At 44.7% G+C, this 22311-nt stretch overlaps 1 protein-coding gene across 1 annotated transcript in view; it reads right to left on the reverse strand.

Moving 5' to 3' along the window:
* The window catches only part of LOC139471307 (A disintegrin and metalloproteinase with thrombospondin motifs gon-1-like), an 86332-nt gene that overhangs the window by 3372 nt on the left and 60649 nt on the right, over positions 1-22311 (reverse strand). The window contains exons 4-14 of the mRNA XM_071253617.1: positions 18302-18368; positions 17844-17946; positions 17596-17726; positions 16824-17028; positions 16194-16360; positions 13261-15709; positions 12228-12357; positions 8002-8203; positions 3946-4116; positions 2900-3073; positions 2334-2516 (exon numbers count right to left, since the gene is read on the reverse strand). Coding sequence (XP_071109718.1) covers positions 2334-2516; positions 2900-3073; positions 3946-4116; positions 8002-8203; positions 12228-12357; positions 13261-15709; positions 16194-16360; positions 16824-17028; positions 17596-17726; positions 17844-17946; positions 18302-18368 — 3982 coding nt within the window. The remainder of the gene's footprint in view (positions 1-2333; positions 2517-2899; positions 3074-3945; positions 4117-8001; positions 8204-12227; positions 12358-13260; positions 15710-16193; positions 16361-16823; positions 17029-17595; positions 17727-17843; positions 17947-18301; positions 18369-22311) is intronic.

The raw sequence follows: 22311 nt of genomic DNA on the forward strand, positions 1-22311 counted from the left end.
CACGTTATGATTATCGAACATTCATAAAAGATGTAGTAAATTGCTTTATAAGCAGATAAAAGTGGTTCTATAATGGGACATCGGCTGAACATGTCCAAGTCCTGGACACTAAAGGAAAATGTTAATGGCCGTTTTCAATTACGCTTCCATTCAAACTTTGATGTGACGCGTGCAAAAAATCAATCAGATTTACCGTTTTTATATTCTGAAAGTCAGCCTTGAATCAATATGAAAAATGATTTGTCAGAATGCAGAATTTGACGAGCAAGCATTAAACGCCATTGCTATTTGTTTTGACGGGTCACCATGTCTTTAGCTGCAGCTGGGTTTATGGTGAGCCCTGCAGGGCACCAGCAAGCTGGAACATTAACCAATATACGTGGCCGTTCGGGTGGGATGGATGGCAATACTGAGTTATGGAGACAAAGAGGGGTGTTTAATACGTCTTGAACTACTCCCATTACAACAAATTGTGAGCCCCAGGACGAATGGCGACATCCAGTGTTTATCAAATGACAGAAAATCTGCGGGGGATCACTCACAACTTATTTTCACTGTGTAATGGAAGTCGAATGTCTTGAAACGTTGGAGAGGTGTTCGTCCTTCGTCAGGAAATCAGGGTTCGTAGAGGAACACGAAGTCACGTGACTCAACCCTGTCTCACGCTGGCGACCACATTGTGTGTCATAGTTATGTGTGTGTCGTTAAAGTGTGCGCGTGTCGTGGGAGGAAATCTGACCAATTGTGTCAACATTTTAAGAGAGGAAATCTGTAAAGGATTGTCCCCCATATGGACCACCTGACAGTCGTTTGATGTCGGTGAACTGAGGGAAGTCTATGCGGGGAATAATTTACTTTCATATTACAGGTTTTCCTTTTGTATTGCAAAGATCACGTGTTACGTCATGGTATTGTCACTAAGGTGTGGGGACTTTCATATGGGCAGGCTGGTGACAGACTTCAGTGTATGTATTTACAGATGTACGCGACAAACTCGGTGTGGAGCCTTGCAGATGTTAATTGTTCTCCAAAGAGAGTTTGTTTCTTTGTTTGTTTGTTGTGTAACGCCACACTCCACAATATTCCAGCTATATGATAGCAGTCTGTAAATAATCGAGTCTGGACCAGAAATTCCAGTGATTGACATCATGAGCACCGATCCACGCAACTTGGATGCAATGACATGCATCAATCAAGTCAGCGAGACTGTTCAACCGAACCCGTTAGTCGCCTCTTTCGACAAGCATAGTCGCCACTTACGGTAAACATCTATTACAGCAAGCATGGGTTGCTGAAGACCTATTCTATTCCGGAATCTTTACGGGTCAAACATCCCACGACACCACCATATTGCTGTATCCTCCACAGACACAGAACTAAAGCCATTCCGGGCTGTCAGTAGTGTATTATATATATATATATATATATATATATATATATATATATATATATATATATATATATATATATATATATATATATATATATATATATGTGTGACGCTGTGGTATAAATTGTCCACAAGATTTTCTCAAAATGAGTACTTATTTTTACTTTAATTAAGGACATAGTTTTTAACACATATAAATTTATTCGTTGATCTCAATGCTTTTGTGAATTAAACCCAGTACTGCTTTTGCTTGTCAGGAGATCTTGGTCACAACCGGCCCGCTCACTACTAGAGGGTCACCGATAGTCTAGTGGTCTCAAACATTTGTTTTCTCTTAGTAATACCAGGATGTGCTGGTCGTTGGTTCTAATCCCGCTATGCTGTCAAGCACATGGTATGTCTAAACTACTATTAAAGCAGGGTTCAAAACACTCTCTCACTCTCATCACCAAGACAACGTTCCACGGGCAGGAGAACCAGACAATGAATGTCAATTCCAAACAATTAGCCGAACAAGGGGCAGATGATTAGCCTAAAAAGGGGCAGATAATTAGCCGAACAAGGGGCAGATAATCAGCCGAACAAGGGGCAGATAATTAGCCGAACAAGAGGCAGATAATTAGCCGAACAAGGGGCAGATATTTAGCCAAACATGGGGCAGATATTTAGCCGAACAAGGGGCAGATAATTAGCCAAAGATGGGACAGATATTTAGCCGAACATGGGGCAGATAATTAGCCGAACAAGGGGCAGATAATTAGCCGAACAAGGGGCAGATAATTATCAGAACATGGCGCAGATAATTAGCCGAACAAGGGGCAGATAATTAACCGAAAAAGGGGCAGATAATTAGCCGAAAAAGGGGCAGATAATAAGCCGAACAAAGGGCAGATAATTAGCAGAACGAGGGGCAGATACTTAGATGAGCGGGTGAAACTCATACCTCTGCCCATGACGTCATGTACCACTCGGGATGACATTCCGGCAACTGGCATTCCTCCCCAGTTTCGGGCTTCTCCTTGCCCTTACAGTTATCTTCCGTCACCACGGCCAGAACGCCTCCAGGCAGGTTCTTGACGCACGCCACGTCACGTGATCTGACGGCGTACCCACATGTCCCGTTACACTGAAAGGGGACATACATGTAAGTCATTTCTCAAATACAAAAGAAGAAGAATATTCTAAAAAAATATAAACGCTGCAATTCACGAGCTACACTGTCCGTAAAATTACACGGCATAAGGAGATATCGAGAATTGAGTGAGTGAGTGTGTTAGTATTGTTTTACGCCGCTTTTAGAAATATTCCAGCAATATCACGTCAGGGGACACTTGAAATGGGCTTCACACATTGTTCCTATGTGGGGAATCAAACCCGGGTCTTCGGCGTGACGAACGAACGTTTAAACCACCACAGGCTACACCCATCGCCCCTCGAGAATTTAGTTCGAATACAACATGGAGTACAATATATTTGAACGTATTTTCTTGATTAAAACACTGTGAGTACCTTTGACCACTCCCCGACGAACCAGTTGCCCCCGCACGGTGTGTCCACTTTACATGTCTTCTCTACACGGGGCTTGTCCAGTTGGTCGCAGCGGTCAGTGTCCAGGGCCACGCCCTTCTCGCCAGCACACATCGTCTTCCTCTTCATGGTCCCCTCCCCACACGACACCGGACACTGCAAACCGACAGACGTGTCAGGACGCGCACCCCAATGAAACTAGGTCATTAGTGCAGGGGATGAATGAGTAGAATTTTACGCCGCTTTATTCCACCCAGGTGCGTATCAAACGGTGGAATTCCAGAGTGGGGTCCACGTCATGTTCCCATTGGGGATCAAATCCAGCTAGAACGCTGCTATCCACCCCACCCCCCTACCCCCCTACCCCCCCACCCCCCACCCCCGTGACTCTGTAACCACTGTACATTTAACAGTTTCTAGGAGAATTCACAGCTGGAGTAAACACCTCTGTATGTAGAACAGTTACGTTTGTTGTTAGGTTTGCTAAAACTAGCATCTGATACTGATACAGTATAAGCCGAAAAACAGACCCCTGAACAAGAATATACATGTTCAGCTGTTGTTTTTAGTTTTTCTCATCAAATGTTTATATAATTCGCTTTAACACGAACATCTTTACAATTTTTACTATATTTACTAGTTAATTACACATCGTTCTTTTATACGTTGGCGTGGCCGAGGTCGACTTTTACATGCCATTAAATCACTGACCATGTTTTTCTATATTTAGTGCTGTCTTTTCTCAACATGATGACTTATGCTGAATGTGACCACAGACATTTTCAAGCAAGTGACATCTGGTTAGTTAATGGGGGTGGGTTTTTTTACTTCCTGTACTCGGACAAGGAGCTGTATAGGTAGTCATTCCTTTGAATGTCATTGCTTCTCCAAGGCCACACTGTCATCCATGTAGCCGTTGAAAGCTTAGTTATTTTAGAACAAAATATAACGTTTACTATGGAAGTCTATGGGAAAATATTAGGCTGTCTGTAACCTGTAGGAACACAATGTAGACACAACTCGCCTACCTCTTCTGGCCATTGAGTGGAGTACCAGCCCTTGCCGCAGCTCCCCATGTTACAGTTCTCCTGATTGGCTGGTTTGAGTCCCGTGCAGAGTTGAGTGGTCACGACAGTTCCTGCTGCGTCCGTGCACGTGACTTCTCTCTGTCTCCTGCCCTGCCCACAACGACTTGAACACTGTGGGTGAGAATGACATCAGGTAATGGCAGCCAAAAGAACATCACGTCTTTGGGGCTTCTACGCCGCCTGCTTTTGGGTAAAGGTACCCCTCGCGAAGAACCCAGTGAACTGAGTGAGTGAGTTAGGTTTTACACCCCACTTAGCAATATTCCAGCACAACCACGGCGGGGTAAATGAACTTCACAAAGTGGACCCAAAGTGGGGATCAACCACTGGCCTTCAGTTCGACGAGCCCAACGCTTTAACTAAGCTGTCCCACCGACCCGAGAGTCTAATAAGACAGATAGTTGAAGGCGATGACAAATTGACTATTTGGTTTGGGGACCTTATTGCAAATGAGGATTAGGAAGATTTGGCAATTTGAACTATTTTCTTAGCAGAGGCTACTGCGATATATGAGTGTTGTTTTTAAAGATAGGAGAGAAGTAATTACTGTTTACCAATCATTTGTGACAGGATCATACATTCCCATCATCTACCCCCACCTTCACCCCTAACCGCCCCCCCCCCCCCCCCAAAAAAAAAACCACAAAAAAAAACCACAAACAAAACAAACAACCAAACCCAACCAAACAAAAATACAAAAATACACGGAAACACAAAACAAGGACGATAAGGAAGAACCAAAATCATTTCGAGTGACCAAGATGATGCTTATTACATACAATGCAGAATGCACAAATATTGAGAGAAGAATGACATAACGACGGTGTCTTTGATATTTTTCTTGAAATGTAGAAGATAAACTGAAACTAAACATAACCCTAATAAATTTCCTTTGTATGATGGGACACTAAGCCTTGGTCGACGGTCGTGGGTTCGAATCCCGGGTATACGTCTGGGACTTGCGTAACTGCGGGTTGTCCTCCCCATCAGACAGACACGCCGTGCTACAACTGGGAGACTGTCTACATGCCCGTGACACCCACCCCGCGGATCTTACACTTACAGACAACACATGTATTTCAGAAACATATTCAAGCCACACATCATTGGTGCGGCCGTGATATGTGCACCCGCAATGGCGACCATGTCACGCCACCGTTGTGCAGTGCGGACTTCCCCATGAGTAAGACGGAGACTGGAAATGGGACGCTTACATTCTGCCAGTGCTTGTTTATAGCATCATGTCCTTGCAGTAAGGACGAGGCATGTGTCGAGGCTGTATAATAAACACGACCGAATTATTTCAAAAAACCTAAACACACATCATAACGCAGCTCCTAATAGCCCATGTTATGTTAAAACATCTGGTTTACCATATTACTGGTCTCGGCATGACATAACATATTTTCAAAAATATAGACATATGTTACAAATATATCGCTGGAATGCCAAATAGCTTACACTATTTGACAACTTTCCAATGGTAAAAAAACCAAACCGTTAACGAGTTTACGATAATTGCTCATTATGCTTGAAACAATGGTGATTTGATAAGGTTCAGCTTAAATCACTCTTGGCGACATTAAGCTTCAAAAGGAAACTCAATATACAAACAGCCCGACAGTTGGACAAAAGGCATCTGTCAAAGAAACCTGTTCCCCCAAACCTATTATCAAGGGTTTAGTTGATTTCTCTGTGTCACCGCATGCCTGACATACAGGCACAATCTCACCGTGTCTAGCGTTCAGCGACAGTCGGTGTTGATGTCGCACGTGATAACGCGGTGCAGCGATGTGTAGATACTACTCACAGATCCAATATTACGTCCCGTAACGTCATGCAACATGGCTGCTGTTTTTGTCCAACCGAGACACCCACGGTATAAATGACTGCCAAAACGGTATCACATTTTGTTATGTCAGGGTTTTCTGTCTCAGAAAACAATCTCAGAGTTATCTTCAGCATGTTTTTGTATCTCATTGGAGGATGTGTCATGGTTCCTCTACACGCCGGGTGGTCGTCAAATAAACGCTTCTCTAGGCAACTTTGAAAAGTAAACGCTCAAAAAACAAAGTTTTCTAAAAACAAAGTATGTGTCAAAATATGTTCAAGAATCACGCCGGGGCTTGCAGTGTGGCCAACCAGGGATGAGGAAAGGGCTGAGTACGGCGTGTCCATGTGGATGACCGGTGATACAGTAAACTAGGAGCGCTGCATGACCAACGTCTCTGTCATTCTCGTCCATTTACCCTACTGAGTCAGTTGGTCAAACGCCATTTCGAACATTATTTCAGTCAAATATCATAGTGTGACAGTGTGACGGGTCTTTGGTGAAGCCAACGCGGACGGAATGGTGCTGGTAGGGTGCTGGCAAACCAAGAATTCTAACCACGACCATTCAGGGATTCGAACTAGGTCAGCCGTGTCCCTTTAACTCCCGACAGTTAATCAGAACCTCGTCTTCATTCAAAACACAATCTGGAAGTGTTTGTGGGTTACGGCAAAGAGGGGATAAAACATATTCAAGGAAATTCCAAATTCCAAAGTTAAAACAGTGCAGTAATAACCAGGAGGACGTTCTGCTTGGGGATTTGGAAGTATCTGTTTGAAATTGTTTTTTTAGATGCAGCAGACACAAACAGAATAATATACATCGTAGCCCCTCTGGAATACAATACATTTAAACCGAAGTTTGAAATACCAATGCGATAGTATTGCAAGAATGTGGAAACAACCCCGAAATAACGGTTTTCAGCGCCGTTGACATTTTTTAAAGGACATACTTGAAGTGTTCCCACGGATAAAGAAATTGCAATGTTACATAACTGTAAATCACGCCTTGAGTAACCCTGACAGGGTTAAAGTGTCGCAATCATTGAAGACGAACTATTTTTTTATGCCCAAAATTTGTTGTCCCAACTGTACACCGCGACTGAGCGGACTCGGAGACCCTCGCGGCATGTCTCACAGAGAACGCCACTTTACCATTGCCAAAGATTCCATACAATCACCAAGCCTGTTCTTGGTAATTACCTCGCGCTGTTACACATAGACATGGTCCACGGTGAGTGTGGAGTGTGCTGCTGCATGTTCCTCCATACGTTGTTACTCTGGAGGTAACGGGGATCACTGAATGATGCAGCACTCATCTATCGCTCTCGACATTAACGTCGTTGACAGCAGATATGTATTTGTTATGTTGTGGATGTTTAGGTCCATAACACCGTCTTATTCAAATAGAATACCAGCCTGTTGCTGATGGGAGGAATGTCATGAATACATATTTGAAGCTGATGGCAAATGGAGGAACCCTGCTCGCAGACAACATGGTGAGATAGTAGTTTGAAGACGCATCACTGAAACTACTGCTGACACTGACACTTAGACATGCACAAGTATCTAAGGCAATACTTAGTTTAAATCATAATTTCTAGATTATGTAAATAAGAAGAACAAGTGGAGACACGAGTCCTACTGTCCACACATCTGGACTTGCCGATTAAGAATTACAACACATCCATGGACTTATCTTTCAGTACAGCCTTGGAGCAAGTCTAACTGACACTGCATCACAGCGATATAAATCGGCGTCTGATAGCTTTGTGAAGTGTTCATTTCCTATTTGAACGTCAGACAGAGCAGTGAAAAGCTGGAAAACCATCAAATACCTGAATCAAGTCCAATGTTCAGGATTTCAGATTTCTATTTTAGATAACGTTTAAAGACTACTTGTCCATTTACACGCCTGAAATAGGTACACAAGCACTTAATCACATGTAACACAAATAGCTACCTAATGAGCATAGACATCGGGTGACAATGCCCCTCCTACTGGGGTAATCACCTACCGAATACTCCTCAGAGAGCTGAGAATAAAAAGAACACTGATCCGCTGACTTAAATGGAATTTGTAGGCTCTATGGCGCTGCGTGGAATCAGCGTGATACAGATGTTCATACTATTTTCACATGTATAATCAACCGTTTGATATCTCACCTTGCTCCAGTTGCCTGTGATCCACAGGTAGCACGCGGTGATCTCGCACGTCTGTGCAGTTGCTGGCCTCTGGGCGCTACAGGAGTTGTCGGGCATGGTGAGGTTGAGGGTGGCGGACACACGCGACTTGCAGGCGGCGGTTCGAGTCTGGGTTCCCGGGCCACAGGTGGTGGTGCAAGTGCTCCATTGTGATGACTCCCAGCTGAAAGACCAACAAATATGAAGGACGCACATCACCTTGGAGAACTACACTGGTGGCACGTCGCTATAAGGTGACTCCACCTGTTTACTATATCAACCACCTGAGCAGGATGTCATGCACAAGTCGCCCAGATAACGTGTCTGTTTTCTATTACGTTTCATCAAACTCATTTAAGAATCTTAAGAAGATACCTTCACAGTTCCATGTCCTTATGTCACATACCTTATGATCCATTTACAATCAAGCCCAGACCTAATTCAAAATTAACATACCGCTTAAATTAGTGTCAACAAAATCAGTAATTTTCTCGTGTCGTGATTTTCTGGTTCATTGATCACCTGATTGTCTGGTTTGTTTAAAGGCTGACGTCGCATGGCACTAGTACTGCTGCGTCAGGCAGTAAATACTCCCTGCTTCATGCGAATTGTACGAAAGGCGGTGCTAACGGCATGGCAGGACATGTTTACCCATTTCGCGAACACCTGGTGGTCCATTTATATAATTTCAACAGTTCCTTAACCTTTTCGCAGTGAAATCTGTTTCTGCAGAAAATCTGGGCTGGTTATTCTCTTGCATTGACAATTCTATTTACCTGGTTTCCAGCAGAGCTATCAGGTTAAACAGGATGGTTCTGCCTACACAAAGGCGAAGTATGACAGCTGTACAACTAAGGAGTACAGTCAGGTTGAAGTGAACAGCCTTAAACACCGCTTTGAACGGCACTTCAGTCATATCAGAGTGTGTCAGATTGACGTGGGAGGAAATCCCCAAGTGATGCAGGTTTTCGACGTTTACGAATGTCTGCTATAATTGCACCAGATTAATATTCCCCAGGGGATAGAGCTTGACGTACGGGTTCAAATAAATAACGCATTTCGGACAAAACAAACTGAACCTGGTTTTCTTGGGATTAGGGGATGTGTCAGGCTATCAGATGATAGTGCAGGACCATCTCCCACATGCCATCCCATGGCGTTCCGGGTAATGTTATTTCAAGGTAAAACGACCGCAGTTTAATTCCAACAAGAATGTAACACACGAGGCCCGCTAGGTATAATTATGTGATCATGTTCTGTCCCCTGTCCTGCTGGTGGCCAGACGGCAGTACGGTGAATCACAGTGTGCAACTGCCACAGACGCGGTGAACTGATATACCTCTCACATTAATCAGGGGGTAAGGGGGACTGTCGTCGCTATATGATAGCATCATCACACCTGACAACACAGACAACAGAGCACATGGGTGAACCCTTGAAGCTAGATGTATGTCTGAATGTACCAGTCACGGAAGGTAAAGAATTGTCTTCATACAAACAAATATACGCTACAAACCACTGAATACGTTTGTACCATGTTTCTATTAACAAGCATTCCTAAACACAATATTTTGGAAAAGTCCTTTCATATTGTTTGAGGATATTTGAAATTGAAAACCACAGTTCACTTGAAGCACAAACCTCACAGTTCCTATAACCAACTATCATAACCCTCGATCATTTATGCACGTAGTTCTTATACAGGCTAAGCAACATTGACCCACAGAGATTCGAAATTTGCACCATTGAATCTGAAAAGGTTCAGAAAAGACATTCTACTGTAGATGATCAATAGATAAGGAGCATATTTGTGATCTCAACATCATACATACTATAGCAGAACAACCATCACGAAAGGCAATCTTCCATGAACGGACGTGACATCCAGCATGGTTGGTTCATGGTTTGTTCATTTGTGACGTGATGGAACCCATCCATGATGGAATGTCATATGTGCTCCTGTTCCTGTCCAAAGTAACTCAGGCTGCCAGTTGAGCTGTCATCATGATGCACATGTCCGGGATGCTACACTCACATGAGTGAAGGACCGGCAGCATTAACACCTTCCACGGTATTAAAGCTGTCAGCCTAAATAAACGTCATCACACATCCTGAACAGTTTTTGTAGTTCCAGAGATTTGGAAGAATGTCTTCTTGAGAAGCACACACACACACTGTGTGGAGGAACGACAAGAACATAGGAAACAATGGATGGCGGAAGCCATGGTGGAATGCTATATGTGCCAACATGTGTCGCTCGGGAATATATAACGTTATTCTTTTCCAAACATAGAATATTTAAGTCATTGTGTGAGTTGGAATTCTGTGCACTCGTCTCTTTATTTAATTTTCCTCAACAAACCTAAAAACCCTTAGCCTACATAAATCTACAGAATACTTTCCCTGACCGCCTCCAGCAACAATATAAAGAATGTGTCCATGGTGGAATACACATACCGTAAGTGAAATAATCTCGTTATTCAAGATCTTGGTCCAACAGTAGAAACCACACATGATGAGTACACCTTGCCTACCTTGCTGTACGCAGTCTAGTGTTGGAGGTGGCCTTACCTTGCTGTAACAGTCTCCTTACCTTGCTGTACACAGACTAGTGTTGGAGGTGGCCTTACCTTGCTGTACGCAGTCTAGTGTTGGAGGTGGCCTTACCTTGCTGTACACAGTCTAGTGTTGGAAGTGGCCTTACCTTGCTGTACAGTCTAGTGTTGGAGGTGGCCTTACCTTGCTGTACGCAGTCTAGTGTTGGAGGTGGCCTTACCTTGCTGTACACAGTCTAGTGTTGCAGGTGGCCTTACCTTGCTGGACGCAGTCTAGTATTGGAGGTGGCCTTTACTTGCTGTACACAGTCTAGTGTTGGAGGTGGCCTTACCTTGCTGTACACAGTCTAGTGTTGCAGATGGCCTTACCTTGCTGTATGCAGTCTAGTGTTGGAGGTGGCCTTACCTTGCTGTACACAGTCTTGTGTTGGAGGTGGCCTTACCTTGCTGTACAGTCTAGTGTTGGAGGTGGCCTTACCTTGCTCTACACAGTCTAATGTTGCAGGTGGCCTTACCTTGCTGTACGCAGTCTAGTTTTGGAGGTGGCCTTACCTTGCTGTACACAGTCTAGTGTTGCAGGTGGCCTTACCTTGCTGGACGCAGTCTAGTATTGGAGGTGGCCTTTACTTGCTGTACACAGTCTAGTGTTGGAGGTGGCCTTACCTTGCTGTACACAGTCTTGTGTTGGAGGTGGCCTTACCTTGCTGTACAGTCTAGTGTTGGAGGTGGCCTTACCTTGCTCTACACAGTCTAATGTTGCAGGTGGCCTTACCTTGCTGTACGCAGTCTAGTTTTGGAAGTGGCCTTACCTTGCTGTACAGTCTAGTGTTGGAGGTGGCCTTACCTTGCTGTACGCAGTCTAGTGTTGGAGGTGGCCTTACCTTGCTGTACACAGTCTAGTGTTGCAGGTGGCCTTACCTTGCTGGACGCAGTCTAGTATTGGAGGTGGCCTTTACTTGCTGTACACAGTCTAGTGTTGGAGGTGGCCTTACCTTGCTGTACACAGTCTAGTGTTGCAGATGGCCTTACCTTGCTGTATGCAGTCTAGTGTTGGAGGTGGCCTTACCTTGCTGTACACAGTCTTGTGTTGGAGGTGGCCTTACCTTGCTGTACAGTCTAGTGTTGGAGGTGGCCTTACCTTGCTCTACACAGTCTAATGTTGCAGGTGGCCTTACCTTGCTGTACGCAGTCTAGTTTTGGAGGTGGCCTTACCTTGCTGTACACAGTCTAGTGTTGCAGGTGGCCTTACCTTGCTGGACGCAGTCTAGTATTGGAGGTGGCCTTTACTTGCTGTACACAGTCTAGTGTTGGAGGTGGCCTTACCTTGCTGTACACAGACTAGTGTTGGAGGTGGCCTTAACTTGCTGTACACAGTCTAGTGTTGGAGGTGGCCTTACCTTGCTGTACACAGTCTAGTGTTGGAGGTGGCCTTACTTTGCTGTACACAGTCTTGTGTTGGAGGTGGCCTAACCTTGCTGTACGCAGTCTGGTGTTGGACGTGGCCTTACTTTGCTGTACAGTCTAGTGTTGCAGGTGGCCGTTCCTTGCTTTACACAGTCTACTTCTGGAGGTGGTCTTACCTTGCTGTACGCGGTCTGGTGTTGGAGGTGGCCTTAACTTGCTGTAATTGTCTAGTGTTGAACATGGCCTTACCTTGCTGGACAGGGTCTAGTGTTGCAGGTGACTGCTGTCGGGGCGGGTTTGTGAAGCCGGGCACAGTTCTCATCTGTGACTACCGCCTGGTTCCTGGTGTTCACACACACCACGACAGTCTGTTGCACACCTGGAACATTCAACCAATCACCAGTACAGGCGGAGGAGGAGGAGGAGGAGCAGGAGGCGGAGGACGCTAAGGAGGAGGAGCAGGAGGCGGAGGAGGGGGCGGAGGAGGAGCAGGAGGCGGAGGAGGAGGCGAAGGAGGTGGAGGAGGAGGTGGAGGAGGGGGCGGAGGAGGAGCAGGAGGCGGAGGAGGAGGCGAAGGAGGCGGAGGAGGAGGTGGAGGAGGGGAAGGAGGCGGAGGAGGAGGAGGGAGAGGCGGAGGAGGTGGAGGCGGAGTAGTAGGAGAAGGCGGAGGAGTAGGAAGAGGCGGAGGAGGTAGAGAAGGAGGAGAAGGCGGAGGAATAGGAAGAGGCGGAGGAGGAGGAGTAGGAAGAGGCGGAGGCGGAGGAGGAGGCGGAGGGGGAGGAGGAGTAGGAGGAGGAAGAGGCGGAGGGGGCAGAGGATGAGGCGGAGGAGGCGGTGGAGGAGGCAGAGGAGGAGGAGGAGGAGGCAGAGGAGGAGGCGGAGGGGGAGGAGGAGTAGGAGGAGGAGAAGGCGTTTCAACTTTACGGGTCGGGCTTATGTCCTTGAGAATACCATGGAACATGGGCGACAGTAAAATGCTCCATATGCAAATAATATACAGTACTCAAAACAATTGTGAATATTCCCCACGGTCTTGGCCCTAATTCTGTTGTGCTATTGTGAAACTAAAACATTGCCTCTGTGAGAGACGAATAATAACTGCGAGATTACTGTACACAAATACAATAAGCTGGTGTAGAACGACATGATGCACACTTGGACAGCCAGTTGGGTCAAGCCTAGGCCCTCGTACAAAAATACCTATGCTAAAAAAACCATTCATAATTCAGTGTAGTTTCCAGTTGTCCATCTAACATAAGAACATAATTTGTAGTCGCCTCACCTCCACCACACGTTGTGGTACAGTCTGTGAACCCAGACACTCTCCACACATAGGTGGCTCCAAGTACTTCATTTGAGAGTCCGCCATTCAGCGTCGGGTTCACCAGCCTCTTTTCATTCGGGATGATGTTTCTGGTGTAGGACTTCCCTGCCGTCAAGGCTTGGTTACCCCCGGGTGTAAGGGGTGACAAGCCGGAGAGTGGGTCCACTCCATTAGCATATTTTGTAAGTGGCTCCCCTGGCTGAGTAGCTGTCGATCCGAAACCTTCATATCGAGGCCTGGAACTGATGACGGGCTGTTGGGGAATGATCTGCTGTCCCGTGGATACCCCTACTGGCTGTTGTGGAATGACAATCCTTCTATCCGATCCTCGAGGGTCTAGAGCTCTGTCAAAGTGACCTAGAGGGAGTGTCTCGTCGACTATGGTTCTATGGTCAACTGTCTGGCGTCGAGGCGTTTGTTGCTGATTTGGTCTTGGAGCAGGATCCCTGGAGTTGATAGTTCTGTCAATGTTATGGGAGACGCGTGCATTCAGTGACGGTTGATGACCAGGAGATGTTCGTCGGTTGCTGGTGTGAGAACCATGACCTTGATTGTCTCTTGTACGGACCCCCTGGTTTTCATTTCGACGATAAGTACGTCCGGATTGCTGATCTCTGTCAGAAGGTGAAGCGTTAACGTTGGCCTTCAACGTGATGCTGGAACCAGCTCTCTGATTCTCTTGGTCAACACGGCGCTCACCGGTTGCTCCGAGTCGGAGGCCTTGGGAATTCCTGTCAACACTACCAAGCCTTCTTTGAGGAGGAGGTGTTGTGACAATGGCTGCCTGGCGATGGTGATGTCGATGTCGCACATGGTGACTCCGAGGAGTCGTAGATTGTCCATGTATCTGCGATGTGTGCCGGATTCCACCCTGTTGACTTCGTATCCTTGATGTGTCGGTTCCTTGAATGCTTGGCAGTTGTGAGCTACTTGATATGCGTCTGTTCACTGAGGGGGCAATTGAAGATACTTCGCTTTGTTGAATTAGTTTCTGTCTTTGACGCAGTAATCGCTTTTTCTGTGCATCTCTAAGAATCTTAAATCTTTCTCGGAATGTAAAGCTCTGAGAATACTTTGGAATTCTAACACTTCCTCGTCGTCCCGGTCTGCCGAAAGGACGACCTACCCGCCGGATTGCTGGCTGAACACTTGAACGGCCGAGTGATCTGCTGTATGTCCGGAACCGACTGTCTCGTTGTGGTACGTTCAGAGTACCCCGTACAGTCGTTGCTGGAGTCGCTGGTGTTGTAACCTCTACGTGTGTTGTTGGTGAATAACCTCCTTGGCTAGAATCCGTTTTTCTTGTCTCTGTCTCTGCCTTTACTGTGTTTGGTAACCTGTATCCACGTCTATTGTAAACTGGTTCTCGTTCTCTAAATCCATCTCCCAGCCCAAGAACTTCATCTCCTCTGCTTTTATCATATGGTTCTTCTTCTTCTTTTTCTTCTTCTTCTTCTTCATCACTATCATCATCTCCATCATTACCATCTTCATCTTTTTCATCACCATCTTCTTCCTCTTCATTATCATCGACATCTTCGTCTTCATCAGCAAAGTGATTAACCTTTTCCTTCTCGCCCTCAATCTCCACATTTCCATTATCACCAGCCTCATTAACTTCTTCACCTAAGTGGCTCGACTCACTATTGCCTTCATCATTCCTTTCATCACTCTCTTCTCTTTCCTGTTCTCCTCCATCATCGACCTCTTCACTTTCCTCCCCGCCTTCACCAGCATCCTGTTCACCCTCATCGCCTTCCTGTTCACCACCTTCATCTCTTACATCAGTCTCCACCATCTGTTCTCCCTTCTGCTGCTTCAACACAGCTGCCCCGTCAACCACCTCCAAACTTGTATCGCCCTCATCCTCTCCTTTAGACCCCAGCTCCGACAACACAAACGTGGGACCTTTTTGACTCTGTTCCTCATGGACGTTGGCACGATCAGACCATGATTCCACGTTAGCCTTCAGAAGAACCGTAGCACCATTTCCTTTATGGAAAGTATATTCCTTCTGACCAAACGACCCTCTAATATGGTCCTCCTTAGTGTCTGGTCTCGCCATGACACCTTCTTCGAGGTCCTCATGGGGATGTCTATCGTGGCTCTCTACAAAATCTTCCCTGAAGGGTTCTGTCGCCTCCTCCTCCTCCTCCTCCTCCTCCTCATCATCATCATCCTTGTCAACCTCTACATGTACACCAGTTGGTCCCCCCAGTTCCAGATTAGCCAACTCTGGCTGGGCAACGGTAGCAGTACGTGAAGGAATGACGGTGGGTGGTGCGACTGTGGGGAGAACATGACTTTCGTCACTACGAGAAATGATTTCTTTGAAGTAAGCGTCCGTTACATCCACAGGCACATTGAAGCTGTACATGACTCCAGGGTTCTTATAATACACCAGCATCTGTGTAGGAAACAATAGCCACGTGAGTACACCATCTGACAAGTGTAAGTGAAAAAACAAACTTGAAACTCACTACACATTATTATCAGAGAATCGTCCCATTGCGACTTATATATAGCGATATACTTTCTTCACACAACACAGATGTCACTGACGATAGACCACTTTATAAAGAACCACAGGTGACAATAAGGAAATAAACATGTTCAATGTAGAGCTAGGTGACCCTTTAGATTTAACCCCACCAATTTGAGTTTGGAACCGAACGCGCAAAAGGGTCGACACTTTAAACGCCAATAAGCCATTTATATCCCTGTGTGCAATTCAATATGAAGTCGTAAGGATTAAAATTATATGCGTTCCTCACAGAAGTCATTTACGTTTGACATTAAGTGCTTCTAATTGATGTCTAGTTTGTATTTGGACTGCATTATGACCAATGTAGACAAGAAAGAGTTTGACAATGGTTTCTTCCCGTCCTTACCAAGACGTCTACGGTTTGGTTTAGTGGGCCCCGAGCGAAGATACATTCTCCGGGACATTCACGTGACTGCTTCTTGTATATGAAAGTAGTTCCGGCAGCTTGATAGTTCCCGGATGCTGACATTGTCCAATTACCGTTTACAACTGATTTTGAACGAGTTCTCAAACCTGAAAAGAGATACGTGAATGTAATGGACACAAGACTTCAAGCGGGATACTGCTTATCTGAACAATACAGTCTGGATCTAGCGGTGGTCGACACACATGGACACACATGCCAAAGGTATTTAACACTGGAACAATAGACCATGTATCAAATAGGGAATCAATAGAGATGATCACACCTAAAGACTAGTGGCATCTATGAACATATGTAGATGGAGTATTGGCAGAGTCCATCGCACCATTCCAACTATATATCATAAGCATGTGTTTATGATTCACTATCAAATTGCGCTGTCACCAGGTGTTCGCGAAAAGGATATCATATCCTGCCCAACCGATACACCCGCCACAAACACGTGCACAGGCAAGTCAATTGATCACTATAGGAGAAGCATACTGTGGAGTGGGAGGGGCCCCTTTGACAAGCCGCCTGGTTGTCCTCTCAATGCAGTCATCTCCCACTTACTGAGGTAATTATTACTGGGTCTGAGCTCGGTGATGTTCACTCCGGTACTGCCCGCTGGTATGGTGGTGATCTTGGTGTAGCCGCGTGGCAGGTCGGGGCGCGTAAACACGCCGGAGATGGTTCTACAGGTGCTGTTGTCGCCGTTACACACACCGCACTTGTCCAGCGTCGCGTTAGAACCCACTAGGTCATCACAGCCAACTTTCTACAAACAATATAGAGGGCGTTTAAATTAAAAAATAAATAAATCATATCTTGAATATCTTGGATATCAAACGAAAATAAAATGTCTTAATAACTAATCTTGCTTCCTCTTATTAAAAAATATCAGCTGTCATTTACAAAGAGATAAATCAACGTGTGAGATGTATGCGATGTGTACTTGGTTGATCACTCAACAACGTTCTTGCCTAATAACGAGGGACTTCAAAATAATCGAAACTTGGTCAGATAAACCAGTGGTTGATGTTATGAGAAACGTCGCACACCGTTTGGGGTCGATTACTCACAATCAACCAGGTCACCGAACCCGACCGCCCGATCCATTTAAGTCGCCCTATAGGACAAGCATAGGTTATCGGGGGCCACATGTAACCACACAATGCATGTATATGTCATCCCACCTTACCCAGAATCCACGCAATATGTTGATTTATTGACTTTTTCAGGTAGTACATATACTGACCCACGTATTTGAGTGTATCTATTGTTTCTCACGCTAAAGTATAAACGTAACGATTTCTGAAGTATTTAGAAGTAAATAGGTCCGTACGATGCACTTGCGCCGAATGCAGACAGAAAATGACGTCAGATCACATGGAGTTCCATCTCCCACCCGATTGGCTAGGCGAGCGTAGAAATGTTGACCTTTAGCCCGGCATGTCAGCTCACACTTGTTATTAGCTAAAAATAGAATGAATTGGCCAGGTTAGATTACTTCCAAGAGCATGTTCTTGTCTTCAACTCTGTAAACTTATTGCCAAAAAACGTTCAATGTTCTGCAGTTTCCCACATACTTACGGTTAATATATGGCTCCCATTCATACTTTTTGCCATTAAACACTCTAGCATTGAATTTACGGCACTGCTTTTGACGGACATTTTCAACCTTGGGTGGACATTTCTGAAAACAAATTATCCTAATTAGTAAGTACAGGTCTCATTTTCATTCAGAAAAATAACATCTGGCAAATATGAAAAAATGTCCATCAAGATAACTGCGCCAGGAATATCATGCGAGTAAGTCTTTTTATTGCTTCCGTTGATAATCATATGGATGTGGCGTTTAGATTTACTCACCAAACTGACGACGCTGGTGAAGTGTTTATTGTTCCAGTCAACACACATCTTTATCAATGAATATAAATATGAAATTAGTCATTCTTATAAATGTTTGAATAAGTTTCACCAGTGAAAAAGATGACAGGTGTGAACCTACTGAGCACAGCGACTCCCGTTGTTGTATATGTTTTACTTACATGCGTGTTACAGACGCGGATCTCTCGCCCTCCTCCTTCACACACAACGCTGTCATCTGCCCGGATGCTGCAACAGACACACGTCATCCTTGTATTTAGAATTGAAATAATCGATGGTATATATGAATAAACGTTACATCAAACAAGCATGCAAACTGTCGAATCTGACTCAGACAAACCAGTGATTGATAACATGAGCAACGCCTTTGTGATACGCTCACGCGTAATCAACTAACCAGAAACACAACTGGGTTCCTTGAAGATGTACCACGAACAGTAGTTGATGTCGAAACTGTTTGCTGCTTATATTCCTATTTCGGAATATTATTAAAAGATGAAATGGCACTGCCAAGTAGCATATTCACCCCCGTAGCATTGCTGGTAGCTCGGTATGGCCATGGATGTAGTTTATGACTACATCTGTGTCATAATTATAAAAGTCCTACTTAGACTTAGAGAATACCATCAATACGCCGACGTCTAAGCCACTCCACATGAATCAACCGAAGAAGGACGATGTTAAAGGTGCACCGCATTGTAAAATACCTTCAACATCTTCCTCAGTTTCGATTTCTAAACTCAGACTAACCTACTTGAAGAAACAAATTGCTATCTTTCTTTTTCCTAGGTTGTTAATGATACCATTCCTGGAAATAATACGAGCTGCAGAACATCGGTAGGATAGGTTTCAGACAGACTAGATTAAAAACCAGCCAGAGAATTCACGAACGCTCCTTCTGCGGAATGTGTTCCATGTAACCTAATCTTGATGTGTCGGAATGAGGTGGTACAGCGACGACGGGAAATATCTTTGACGATAACACATGGGTATGGCTATCGTTAGCATCACATTTAAATAAGTAAATCCAGTTTCAACTACATTGGGTGATAAGTACAGGTTGGATTGCTTGTTAAAGGTGGACCCGGTAACTTTATGTCAAGACATACGGTTTTTGAAGGGGGACCCCCGCAAGTTTGATTCAATATATCTACCTGTGCATGATCTACAATACTTACACAGAAACAATGTCACAATTTTCACGTATGGTAATAATAACTATATCTCAACTTCGAGGTGAAGTAGGCTCCAGAAGGTCGAATATACATACTCGTATAACACTTCTACCACAACTGGTTTTGACAACCTCGCATTGTGATCGATGTGTGTAGACGATGGTGTATTTATGAATATCAGAAAGTATTTATCAGGAACCGAATTCCCATTATTGTCTAGATATTGATTCTGATACATGTCACATCACGTGTATTCACACTGTGTACATTCATGGTACGAACTAAACACAATTGCAGTCAACCCCCTACTGAATATATGTATAGAAGGTTACTTGTATGAAACTGTATTCAATGGTAACACATAGTAGATTCACTGCCGCCTGCAGACCGGAAGTCATACCTACATGTATGCATCGCTGTTGAGAACACGTTCCTACCTCATGATCAAAAGAGGTGAAATGGAATTTGATCACTAATATATCGACGTGCATGAACGTTTGTGTTAGTCTGCCTGTACTTGTCCGGACTAATGCTGGAGTGCTAGTCCACTGAGATACCATGCTGCAGTTTAACATGAATACTCCATTCTGATTCATTACACCGACTCCAAGCCGCCTACATTCTACGCCACCTTAAACACGAGCGACAGGCAGGGTAACGACCATTCAACGTCTGTTGGTGTGACGCGGCCAGGGATGGAATTCTACTCATTAACAGAACTGATTAGATGTAAATTATCACGATGACCTCGGCTAATCAGTGACAAATTAACTTTTTGTACATAATTGGATGAATACGATTTACCCTCATCAATCTCACACATTATGTTCAACCGCTTTGACAAATATATACTCGCCGCCAAATTTACCCCGAATACTTTACATGTTGGTTAGTATATGAAGAATTACTCATATACGAGATTGGTCCAATGCACAGGCGAACGTTACGTTGCGTGAACCGACGCTCATGAACGCCATCACATGTGACATCCTAGAGATGCACCATTTGTCTCGTGCAGAATTACCGTTTAAAGTTTGGAAATCACATGCAACATATTGTGATAAAAATATAGATACTCTGTGGTAACACTTGACTGATTGTTAGTTTTGTCATTAATTGGTACACATACATAACGTACATACTTCTCTATATGTTTCCATGGTTCGCGTTTCTTTTGGCGGTGAGTATACATATCAAGAGACATAATGAAAGACTATAGTTATCACCACTACGTAAGAATAAAAAGGAAGCCATTATGTGGTGGGGGTAAGGGTTGGGTAGACATAGAAGTATGGCAATCGAGACAGGTGGACAGCAATATCAGTCCTGTCGTGAACTAATTGTCCTCTGGTGTTGAACTACGGCTACACTATGGTGTAACTCAGACGTGTTTCTGTGACAAGGCCTCCTGCCTGGTGTACACAGCTCACAGTTCATGGCTGTCTCCCTTGTACAGATCCCCCTTGAACTACTTATGGACTTCTTGAGATTCTTCAAAGGAGACACATCACTAAGAACGCCTTGTCCATGACACACACAGCCAACTGTTTCCAGTTAACCTTGCGAACATACCGTGTGATGTTCTATCACTCTACTAATACGCAACAGTCCACACGTTCAAAGTGACAATAGTCCTGACATCATTCAGCAGCTTTTGGGTAGAATGAAAGTTCATAAAATTCATTTCATCATAAAACATCTTCCTCCTTGGTGTCAGGTTACAAAGCCTGGTCCTTGGACTCCCAAACTCCATCTGGAGGTCGCTACTTCCGCTCTGCGCCCCTCCTTCCCCGCCTGTTGATTACCAGCCTTCACAAATGGGATAAAAAGCAAAGAAATATTTAAGGAGCGGGGTTGATTGATATCTGCGTCTCAGGGTCGAGGTCCGTGACTCACCCCCCTAATTTCAAAGGTTAATTAAGCAAACTAGCTGCCAACGTGAAACCGGTGTTCGCGGCGCCGAGTGATTTGATCCACAGCACAGAAAAACGCGATACCAATTAGTTCAAAAGAAACTGACCCAGTGTCAGAGGTAATGCTTCCCTTGCAACTTCTTACTTCACAAAGTGTAGGAAATGAAAATAAACCCATAAATCTCAAGACTACTTGTCAGAAGTATCTGACAATCATATGTGGTTTTAGGATATGACAAGCATCATTAGTTGTACCAGGGGGACATTCCTTCCAACGTCTACTGTCGGGGGACGGGGACAAGATGAAACCATACATCATATAACCACATGGCTGAGTTTCTTGCAATCATACGGTGCGGTGAGGTGGTCTAGTGGTGAACGCACTTGCTCGTCACGCCGAAGACCTGGGTTCAATGCCCCCCAGTGATACATGTGTAGCATTGTAGTATTGTGGCCTGCCGTCAGATGTGGAAATGTTGCTAAAAGCGGCGTCGCAGTAAACACTGGTAGTTTCAGAGTCTGGCCAAACAATATAACTGAGACCTTTGGATATTTTGAGTAAATTTGTTTTTCTAAGTGGATGATTTTAACTACGCAATTAAAATGACAAGGTGTGTATTAATTTCTTCAGAGCACCGAAACAGGTGCGGTTGATCTAATTTAATTTCTGTATGTAAATGTTTATATGTGGTGTGTCTTAAGCATCAGTTAGGCAAAAAAGAAGAAGGAATTTGACAACGAGCCAATACCGCTTGTACAGGTTAAACTTTATACGCTTAACGTGGGCGGGTAGGTGTAAAGCTGGAAATAAATCCGCCAAAAACTACCGTTCCCATTCAAATAACATCGATAACGCTGAGGTTTTAGCCATAAGGTTTATCAACCACACCGATATTATTCTCCTTAAGTTTATCAGACTCCTTGTATGAAGCTCCGGTCAACTTGGTCCTCCTCAACACACGCAAGTCTTCGTCATTTAAATAAATATCTAAACTACACATTCATACCTATTTAATACCCTGGGGCTCATCAAGAGCGACCGAACCTCACACACGAAGAGTGCTAGTCCCAGGACGCACGGCG

This window comes from Haliotis cracherodii, unplaced genomic scaffold, assembly GCF_022045235.1.
Source record: "Haliotis cracherodii isolate W230 unplaced genomic scaffold, xgHalCrac1.p SCAF_1, whole genome shotgun sequence".
Taxonomy (NCBI): domain Eukaryota; kingdom Metazoa; phylum Mollusca; class Gastropoda; order Lepetellida; family Haliotidae; genus Haliotis; species Haliotis cracherodii.